The sequence below is a fragment of the Haliotis rufescens genome, unplaced genomic scaffold, assembly GCF_023055435.1.
Source record: "Haliotis rufescens isolate VD_foot unplaced genomic scaffold, xgHalRufe1.0.p SCAF_5, whole genome shotgun sequence".
NCBI classification, from domain to species: Eukaryota; Metazoa; Mollusca; class Gastropoda; order Lepetellida; family Haliotidae; genus Haliotis; species Haliotis rufescens.
The window spans coordinates 61,097,039-61,108,470 of NW_025964223.1; the positions used below are offsets into that span (position 1 = coordinate 61,097,039).

General features: G+C 40.9%; 1 protein-coding gene across 1 annotated transcript; it reads right to left on the reverse strand.

Moving 5' to 3' along the window:
- Window positions 1-523: 523 nt before the first annotated feature.
- On the reverse strand, window positions 524-10,577 carry LOC124143852 (opsin-5-like). The gene is made up of 5 exons (XM_046513008.2): window positions 10,378-10,577; window positions 7,516-7,809; window positions 5,811-6,151; window positions 4,308-4,567; window positions 524-819 (listed from the first exon to the last, which is right to left on the reverse strand). The coding sequence occupies exons 1-5, from the start codon at window positions 10,484-10,486 to the stop codon at window positions 723-725; spliced, it is 1,101 nt and encodes a 366-aa protein (XP_046368964.1). The 5' UTR covers window positions 10,487-10,577; the 3' UTR covers window positions 524-722.
- Between the last annotated feature and the right edge of the window lie 855 nt (window positions 10,578-11,432).

The following is an 11,432-nucleotide window of genomic DNA, read 5'->3' on the forward strand; positions in this document are numbered from 1 at the left end:
CTATCATATATATCTTCCAGCTCAACACATATCATAGACAATAAACAAACAATCATTGTTTTTACATTCTGACATATATTTGATTGGGTTATACAATAATTGTTATTACTACTTGAAAATATGAGAAGATAGGACAAAAACAATTATTTAAAACAAAACAAAAATACAACAAACATATGAAAACTATTGAGATGAATAGAATGCAATCTATACGTGTATAAAGTCACTTGTATGTCTAGTGACACTCTTCAATTGAAAGGTATCATTTATGACCAGTCAAATGTCAGCTGTTCTATATGACCTCATAAATCTGAATGGTGCAACAATTGGCTCTGCAGAGTTCCGTTGCTTAGGCGTGACAGACAATTACGATCGTGGGTTCGAATCCCGGTTCAGCCCGATTATGTTTCTAGGTTTGTCAGCTCCGTGCCCGTGGGTTTCACCAAAGTGGTAATCGTATGAAACCTGCATCACTTCGGGGTTTCCTTTCGCATTAGGCTGACACGCCGTGATGCAACTGGAATACTGTTCAAAACGGTGTGACACCAAACTCAATCATTCACTCTAGATCACAAAGCAGCATTAAGCTCACTCACTCACTCTACCACGCATCGTTTAACATAATTGTTCGTCATGTCCACGATGTCGTCACCGTGACGTGACTGCCAGGTCATGCTGATCTATTCAGGCGCTTCATACTATCAAGTTGAATATGCAGTTTCCTAAAAGAATGTTGCATCTTTGGTTGGCATATGAACCTCATTCTTCCCAATGTAGATGCCTTCTTTGGTTTTATCAATGGTGTAGACGTCTTTCGATCTGAAAAATCGATGCATCAAAATTTTAACAAATCATATCTTAAATACAAATAAAGAAGATAAAGATGTATTTATGTGCCATTGGGAATAATGTGAATAGTTGGTGACACATTGTTCTCAGAGATTACTTTATGGTCGTTTGTTCATCATTAGCCTCACCTATCCAGTGTAGTACTATTCCATTCTATTATGACACATCACACCACTCATCTTCCCGAGGCAAGGGTTGGTTGGTTGGTTTGTTGTTTAACGCCGCACTCAGCAATATTCCAGCTATACGGGAGTTAACTGACTATAAAAGTGCAGTTTACACCCTTGCCGAACCTGGCTGGAAACATTGAGTTATGTTTTGGCCGGTCCAATCAAAATCGTGTAACGAAATCGAAATCCGGTTCGTAAACTACCGTACAGATTTCGGTCGATTGCAGGATGTGCAAAGCATGTGCACCGATAACAGATATTTTCCAAACCCTTTCATGTTTTTAATCAAGGTGCTCGCGAAATAAGACCCGTTTTTTTTTTACAATATAGATCTTTATTATCGATCAGATCGTTTGCATTGAGCGCAGCCATTTTATTTGACGCAAATACAAATGATGTGAGAGCTGGAATCTGATTGGTCATGAGGAGGAACATAGAAGGGACATTACTCGTAATAGACACTGGTAGCGCTACTATCAAGCCCATTAAGTCCAGCCTAGTTCGGCAAGGGAGGAAACTGTATTTTTACAGTCAGTTAACTCCCTTGCCTCGGGAAGACGCCAGTACTCGACTCGCATTGTTGCCTACCGTCTCAAATACAACTTGGAACGTTTGATGATATAAATACCTGCCTCTACCTATCTTCACGTACAGGAACAATCATTTCCAACTGAAACTTCATATATAGCAGTCTTCTGATTCGACTTAATATACCGAGGCTGCAATTTTGAGCGTAGCTCACATTTTGATTGGTTGCACAGGTCAGGCTATGAGGGAGAGTCATTCCGTAAGTGATATGCCAGGCAGAGGTAGTGATGCCACTTCCAGAAAAAGCTTTCCACGAATGGGTCTAGGGTATTTATCATAGAATGGAGATACAATCCACTGCATATAATGGAGGATGAGCAATATAAAAAACACCCAGCTAAGTGGATGAGATACGGCATTGGATTTTCACCTACAACAACAATCTCTGGTGCAAATTGAGGTTATTTCCTTGTGGCTATTCAAATCTTGTTTAGTTCCCTTCTGTGACAAGTCTTTCTTGCCCAAACCGGTAAAAACGTACAAGCGGTACCAAGCAGATGTTTAATAAATCTTTATTTATTCCAGAACTCACGTAAGTACTGCAACCTGAAGTCATTCCGAAGCAGATATTAAACCACACGGGGGACACGCGATTCGCTGTGCAGAATTGCCTCCCTTGGTCACGCCAGAAACCTATGATTTTAGGTTCGAATCCCGGTTCGCCCCGATTATGTTTCTAGGTGTGTCAGCACCATACCCATGCTCGTGGGTTTCACCAAAGTGGTAAACGTCTGAGACCTGCATCACTTCGGGCTTTCCTCCCACATCAAGCTGACACACCGTGATATGACTTGAATACTGTTAAAGGAGGCGTTAAATCCAACTCACTCACTCACTCATTAAACTACAAGTCATAAACAGCTGGTTTCGTTTGCCAAAACGATTTATTTCCGTTTTGCATAATATACCCAGATGATATATTACGACCAGAGTTTGTAATTGATAATATCTTGTATCACTTTGCACAATTATATGTGTAAGGGCATGGATTATAAGAGTTGTGAAGGAAGTTTTGGATCTTAACACCTTGTTATGTTGGTTATCAACGACAGAGACCTTCAAAGTACAAACCTTCCAGTAGTTGAATTTAGCCCGTAATGGAGAGTGTTATCGATTGGAAACAATCCTATAAACTTAGTCACCTAGCAGGAACTCCTTCCATGCCCCATACATCGACTTAATGAATTTATTCTCAATAAGCTGTTTACTAACATTCCCTATGTGCTTAATGTGTCACTGTGTTTCTGGAGACAAACATATGTGTCACCGTGTTTCTGGAAACAAACATATGTGTCACCGTGTTTCTGCAAATATATATGTCAGAGTGTTTCTTCAGACAAACATACGTATCACCATGTTTCTGTAAACAAACATATGTATCACCGTGTTTCTGCAGACAAACATATGTGTCAAAGTATCTGCAGACAAACATGTGTTCCACCGTGTTTCTAAAGAAAAACATATTTGTCACCCTATTTCTGAAGACAAACATATGTTTCACCATGTTCCTGCAAACATGTGTCACCGTGTTTCTGCAGACAAACATATGTGTCACTGTATTTTGCAGACAAACATATGTGTCACCGTGTTCCTGCTGACAATCATATGTGTCGCCATGTTTCTGCAGACAAACATATGTGTCACCGTGTTTCTGCAGACAAACATATGTGTCAAAGTATCTGCAGACAAACATGTGTTTCACCGTGTTTCTAAAGAAAAACGTATTTGTCACCCTATTTCTGAAGACAAACATAATTATGTTTCACCATGTTCCTGCAAACATGTGTCACCGTGTTTCTGCAGTCAAATATATGTGTCACCGTATTTTGCAGACAAACATATGTGTCACCGTGTTCCTGCTGACAATCATATGTGTCACCATGTTTCTGCAGACAAACATATGTGTCACCATGTTTCTGCAGACAAACATATGTGTCACCGTGTTTCTGCAGACAAACATATGTGTCAGCGTGTTCCTGCTGACAAACATGTGTGTCACCGTGTTTCTGCAGACAAACATATGTGTCAGCGTGTTTCTGCAGACAAACATATGTGTCAGCGTGTTCCTGCTGACAGACAATTGTGTCTGCGTGTTCCTGCTGACAAACATATGTGTCAGCGTGTTCCTGCTGACAATCATATGTGTCAGCGTGTTTCTGCAGACAGACATATGTGTCAGCGTGTTCCTGCTGACAATCATATGTGTCAGCGTGTTTCTGCTGACAGACATATGTGTCAGCGTGTTCCTGCTGACAGACATATGTGTCAGCGTGTTTCTGCTGACAATCATATGTGTCAGCGTGTTCCTGCTGACAAACATGTGTCACCGTGTTTCTGCAGTCAAATCATAGCTGCAAATCTTTAACACTTTATGATTAACTGAAACAATGAATATTTATAAAAGTGATAATTGATTAATACTCAGCATTAACATCTGACAATACCTACTCACACGATCCTACCTATCATGATAAGATTATTTTACATCCTTGAAGATCCGACTTAAAATTGGTCTATGCTTGTAATAAAAGATGATTAACGGAGTTGGGTGGTCAGTCTCGCTGATTTGCTTGATGAATGCCATCGGTCGTGATATAGCTGGATTACTGCTGAATGCGGCGTTAAACAATAAACAAAAAAACAACCCACCACCCCAAAACAAACATTATTTTACATTATAAAACGTGTACATATACATACCCCTTTGCCGTCTTCACGCAGTTATATGCCAGAGAACTGACCCTATTCTTCTTATCACAGAAAAAGCTTCTGGCAGCATTCTTGAAAGAAGTGTTGGTGGCGACATAGACAAACGGGTTGAGCATGCTGGCGAGCTTGGCGAACAACGTCGGCAATGTCGTGGCCCAGATGGGGATGTTGCGGTCGTACACAGACCACAAGCTGACCAAGGCATAGGGGGACCACACAATGAAATACACAAGGACCAGACACAGACACATCTGAAACGGTTAGAGATAGATGTGGTTTAAGTAACTGAGTGAAAGACACGTATGCTTGATGTTGGGGACGTCTCAGACGCTTACCCTTTGGTATAGAAAAAGGTGAATTGTTGATTAAACCAAGAAACATAATCAGGGCGAAATGGGATGCAAACCCTCACTATACGTTGCTGATACGCCTAATTGACGCAACTCTGCACACCGCCTTAGGGGTCACACGTACCCGTAGATGTTGCAACAAAGGTATATTGAGTGGTGGGGTGTGCGCAGTTTTCACAAACATTGCAGCCGTTATTGATTGACGTTATTATTTTGACACGGTTTAGATTTTTAAAGCACTAGTTGTTGATCATGACACAGACATATTCCTGCATGTTCAACCTAAATATGTCCATGGTATCATAATCTGCTTTATGGGAAAGGACAAACAAAAAACAAATTGATAAAAAATGAAGATAATTTAAAATAAAATAGAAAATACCGAAAACACAAAGCTAAAATTAAGAATATTGAAGGAGAGGAATAGAAGAATAGATGTACAGAATAAGATAGGAATATCACAAATACTGATTAAAATAATTTAAATATTAAAAATGATACGAGGTGTTTTTTAAATTGACAATCAGAGGTTAATCGAGAAATCGGTTTGTACAGAACTAAATGTGAAGTGAGTCAATGGCCACAATGGTCAATGAATAATTAACAAATTCTATTTAAACACACAGTTTTAGGTTAACAGTCACTAAGGACAATACAATGGGTCAAATATGTTGCAGCAGCAACAAGTAGCAAGTTCCTAAGTATATGCCAGTGCACTCAGAACATCTAGAATTTGGCCCTGTAAAGTGTCTGGAAAGCGATCTGGGCTCCGTTCTTTATTTCGGAGTTTTGTTGGAAGCTAGCAGGAAAGAGGTTTTTTCAGATAGGTGTCCAATCGGCATGGAAAGGAGGTAAGAAGAAAGTCAGACCGTAAAAAGGCCCCGAATCGCCCTCTTGTCGGCCCAATAGAGTTACAACCAGCCTTCTAGAAACTGTCACATTTGGAAACCTCTCGAACGATCAAGCTGTCCTGTGTTTGTCAACAACTTATCACAATTCCTTTTCCAATCTTGTTGTCTACATCACTTGATACTATACGAGCACCTCAGTCATCTGCTGATGCCGACAATCACCACAAACAAACTCATAACAATCACTGTCTACTGCCACATAATATATTAAATATATAATAAATACTACTCACTCCTGTAACCTTCACTTCGACCTTCATCTTATGGTGTTTCTTGGCTTCATCAACATTGAAGCTACCGGACTTCATCATCCCAAGCTCTTTTGACTTCTTAACGATGCTGGAGTAGCAGAAGGCCATGATGAAGGTGTTGACGACGTAGAAGAGGCCAATGACGCAGTAGATGTACATTATGTCGTATGGGTCTTCACTTATCCAGTCCATGCTGCAGGAGGTTCCGAAAGGCTCGATGGTGTAAGAGTTCCAGCCCATCAGAGGCGGGACGGTCCAGAACAGAGTGTATAACCAGACGATGAGCAGCACTTTATACGTGTGTTCCAATGTCAACAGGTGTTCTGTAAATATCACGAATACAAAGGCATGCGTGACAATATTTCACAAAATAGATGCAATTCAAATATTTCAGAAAAACCGTCTATAGCATCAACGCCTATCCTTAAGATGATATAAAACATCAGAGAGTAATCAGTCTCAAATATCTGCCGAAATCCATTGGGCGCAAAAGGCAAAATAGTTATCACAATTATATGAATGAATCACTGAAAATCAGTGATGACACCAGGTGTTCGTTAAAAGGGTAAGCATGTCCTTGTCTACAGGTAGCCACAAAATGTGCATAAAAAAGTAATTGTCACCTACATCACAATCGATGGTAAAACAATCTCATTAAAATAAGATCTTAGTTCTCGCTGCCGCTAAACAAAGATCTGAGGGCATCCCATTACGGGTCACGTCAGAACGCCTTTCGCGAACTTTGAGCGACCACTGAAACGACTAAGAAGAAGTCGACATTAGCCAATTAGAAAGCAGCTTTCTCGAGCTTCACGGCACTCGTTTCAACCTGGCGACTTCCATTTCAGACTCCGCTTGAAAAATATGTTGACACAGTTCTCGATTAAAATTTTGAAAACTGAACAAACGAACATTCATGAATGGCTAATATATGGTTGAGATTGTATGGCAGTGCTTCCCACGTAGTGTGCAACGCCTCCTCCGTTCAAATGTTTTTTCCTACGGAAGCGAGAGACAGACGATAATTTTGACGGAATCAGTCGTACGGGCCGTAACTGTCGTTCGTAACGTTTTCGAGGTTGCATGATTAGAAAACACATTCCGACTGTCACTTTCCTGATCTGGTGAGCGGCGCTTTGATTGGTCGGATGAAAGGTCGTTCTGACATGACCCGTAATTTGATGTCCCCAGATCCTTGTTTATCGATAGCGAGAACTAAAATCTGATTTTAATGAGATTGTTTTACCATCGATTGTGATGTAGGTGACCATTAATTTTTTAAGCACATTGTGTGACTACCGGTAGATCGGGACAGGTTTTGGTTTAACGCCGTATTGAAAACTATTTCAGTTACACACAGCGTGTCAGTTTGAAGTGAATAGATGCGAGTCTTTGACGTTTACCATGAACATGGGGATTGTGCTTAACTACACAGGCAGAGCGAAGCTGGAATGAATGAATGAATGAATGAATGAATGAATGAATGAATAAGTCATCCCGGTAGAATTCAATCCAGAATCGAGGTGAGGTGAAATGGGGTTACACGTCGAATCCAAGATTGTTGCACTTACATAGAGACGTGCATGGATCGAACCCGGACCTTCCGCTCTCCGGGCGGACGCTCTACCACAAGAGTACAAGCACAACTAAAACGTGGACAAGATGTCAAATAGAAAGCCTTACGTACTCAACTGCGGTTTGCATACTGTGATGTATCTGTAGATACTGATTACAACAAGAGTGTTCATTGTTCCAATGGCACACAAGGACGTGATGAAGCCTTGTAAGATGCAGTAGAACCAGCCGAAAAGATACTGGTTCTTGTAGCTTGACAGCGTGGTGAATGGGTAGCCGCACATGGTGATAACGAGGTCCGATGCCGCCATGCTGATGAGCAACATGTTGTGGGGCTTCCGGCGGAGAGTGCGCTTCCGCACCAACACGCAGAAAACCAGTCCGTTGCCGAGTACCGCCAGCACGCCTGAAAATGTATATTCATATCTGTATCATTGCATGACTGTACTGTTTAAATGATATTCTTGTGTGAAGGTGTCATTTCGCAAAGATATCCCATGGAAATGGGGGGAGGGGTGTAACCTTGTGGTTACAATTTTCTTTGTTTCCCAATATAGATAAATATTTATAAGTAGACCAACTCTTCAAATTATTCATTATTTATCAAACAGGGATAGAAGTTTATATAAATCTTTTATTAATTGTGTAAATTGAATTACCATGTATCAAAATGTTGATGTTATTCTTAAAATTCTGGCAATGTTACGAGGGCTGGCTGAAAAGTTCTAAGCCTAACTGTGAAAGACCCGTACCAAGTCGATGGTTTTCATTTATTTCTCCACATAGTCCCCTTCCAGGTTTACACACTTTTGCCAGCGATGCTGCAAGGCCTGGATGCCTAAAAAAGTCATTCACAGCGGAAATGACGTCATCATTACTAGGAAAGTGGCGACCGGCTAGTTCCTTTTTCATTTTGGGAAACAATAGGAAGTTTGACGGGGCCAAATCGGGTGAATAAGGGGCATGGTCAATGAGTTCGAAGCCACACTCATGGATCGCTGACATGGCAACCACCGATTTGTGAACAGGAGCATTGTCTTGGTGGAACAGGACTCCTTTAGTGAGCATTCCCCGTCGCTTAGCTTTGATAGCTTCACGCAACTGTCTCAGTAGGTCAGCATAATATCTTCCATTGATAGTCTGTCAAGATAGTCAATCAGCAGAATACCCTTGGAATCCCAAAAGACTGAAGCCATCACCTTTCCAGCAGAAGGAACCGACTTGGCTTTTTGGGGGGGCTGGTGATTCCGGATGCTTCCATTGTTTAGACTGAATTTTGGTTTCTGGTTGAAAGTGATGAATCCAGGCCTCATCCATGGTTATATATCGGGCCAAAAATCATCGGGATCTGCTTCAAAACGGCATAAATTGTCACGGGACTTCAGGAATCTGACACGTTTCTGATTGAAGACACTTTTGTCATTCCCAACTCGTTGGTGATAATGATAATAACCCTCTCATGAGAGATGCCCACAACACTGGTAATATGTCGAGTGGTCAATCGTCGATCAGCCATCACCATGTCATGCACCCGGGTAGTGTTTTCCGGAATGGTTGCTGTTGAAGGCCTTCCTGGACACGGGTCATCGTCAAGGCTCTCTCTGCCACGCTTGAATTCCGCAGCCCACTTCTTTACAGTGGAAAAGAAAGTGGAGACCATGTCAGCATGTATCTGTGTTGGAGTTAGCCCTTTCAGTTGCAGGTACTTGATGACTGCCCTATAGCCAGTTTTGTCCATTTCTGGTGATATCAATGAGTAGGTTCACAAGATGGTCTGGTATAAAGACAATAATAGCACTACAGTTGCAGTTCTTATGTCTATGATTCATTAAATGATTGTACTTGTTGGTGGCAAAAGTTTGTTTCAATCCGATTGAGATATCCCACCTAGGCTTAGAACTTTTCAGCCAACCCTCGTAAGTAATTCCTACATGCACTAATTGTGAAATACTCTGGCAATGTTACGAAATGTGAAACTATTTTGTAACTTGGCTGGAAAATTGATGTCAGCGTATTTGTAATATTTGAGATGAAGTTTGGGTAGAGGGTACATACATAATTATAGAATAATACGATTTAGGAACCTTACATGTTTCTGTTTAATTTACATTCCTCAAACGACCAGCAGCTCTGTCAAGTCATTTGAATTATATTGCAGTTGTGAAAAGAGCACCCTTCATTTAAAGGGTAACCATGTGCTCCAAGTATGTTGTCCACTGGATACAGACACGTTGTTTTCACTGATAGTGGTAGTCATTAACTGTTATACTGTTGCGTTATAAACTTGACATATTAATAATAATAATAACTCTTATATTTCGCAAGCTTCCACGCAACAAAGAATGCTCAAAGCGCTGACATCACACATACTTATGTACATTAGAGCTAAGTGGCTGAAAAATGTTTTAAGTCTTGACTTGGAAATATAAAGTGATGGGGGGCTGTTCTGAGAGCAGTTGGAAGACCTTTCCATTTCCCTGTAGCAGTTACTTCGAAAGTTAGGCACAAAAGGATTGAAGTTTCCACCTCGGAATGACAAGCTGCAGTTTGTCACCAGACTGCAAACATATTCGTGTAGGAATGTCGAATCATATTTCCTTTGACTGCCGATTTGCTACAACCTATTCCCAAATTAAGGGCAATTTTGTTTCCGTACCAAAGTCTTTAGCGTTTTAAAATTTGGTTAATGAATAGTTGTTGTTGATTCTTGTTTAACGCCGCACTCAGCAATATTCAAGCAAAATATCGGCGTTTGGTAAATAATCCAGTGATTGACATCATGCGCATCGATCAACGCATTGGGATCGATGACATGAATCAACCAAGTCAGCAAGCCTGACCACCCGATCCCGTTAGTCGCCTCTTACGACAAGCATAGTCGCCTTTTACGGCAAGCATGGGTTGCTGAAGACCTATTCAACCCCGGATCTTCACGGGTCTGGTTTTGTTTATTAATAGTATGTCTTCTACTTACCGAGAACCGTGAGGTAAATGCCTGTAAAGAGATAACCAGCTGGACTGAGCAACTTGACTCGACCACTGTCCACTCCCACCTGCCAGGGATCATTTGAGTTCTCGTCCATTCTGTCCACAAGAACCTGCAGCTGGTGCGCTTTGACCCCCACCGTCTTTGAAGCTTCCGGTACCTTCACAAAGGTGAGGGCTTTTCAACTTTAGAATGTATATCTAGAATTTTTGGAAATATTGCCTGTAGTTTCATAAGTTGGATGCAAGTTCCAGAGCGATGAATGCTGAATTGATAACTGGTAGTAGCGTCGGGGCACCGATAGTACTAATGGGCTTAATTGGGCATGATCCAGACTAAATCGTCTTTGTTTAATGCGGCGTGATTCCTGTCAAATGCATTGTTAGGCTGATGAAGATCAGACATATCAGCTGAAACAGATTCCGTAGGGAAAAACAGGCAAAATAGGGATGCAAATTAAATGAATGAATCAATAAAAATAAATGATGTCACAAAGAGCTCGCAAATAGGATAAACTTGTCTTTGCTCTACCTGTTGCGCCCAATTGTCATGAAATAATAATTGCAACTGAATAAGGAGGTATAGCATCGCATCATGGCACTCATGATGAGCAAGACGTGGATGTCATGTATGACATAAAGGATGCGAATAGTTCGTAAGTCGCGTATACGTATGACGTGTAAATGTAAAACATCAACGCCAGAGAACAATCAGTCGCGATGCTCTGTACAAACAGTACTCACGGGTTGTAAAATACGGCAAAATACTGGTGAAAAACGACATGAACAGATCCTAGAAAATGAGCGATGACAACAGGTGTTCGCCAATAAGGTAAGCATGTCCTGCTCTATCGACGTGTAAGTGTACGCATGGCTTGTAAGACACATTGTGTGGAAGAAAAAATTGTCCCAGAAAATTCTTGATTTTTTTATGATGCTGCAGACTGTTGCAAAAAAATGTTTGCCACAAAAGTAACATTATTACAAGGTGGTTTTCTTAAAACAAATACAGGCTCATAGATGTTATCAGAAAAAAACTGCTTT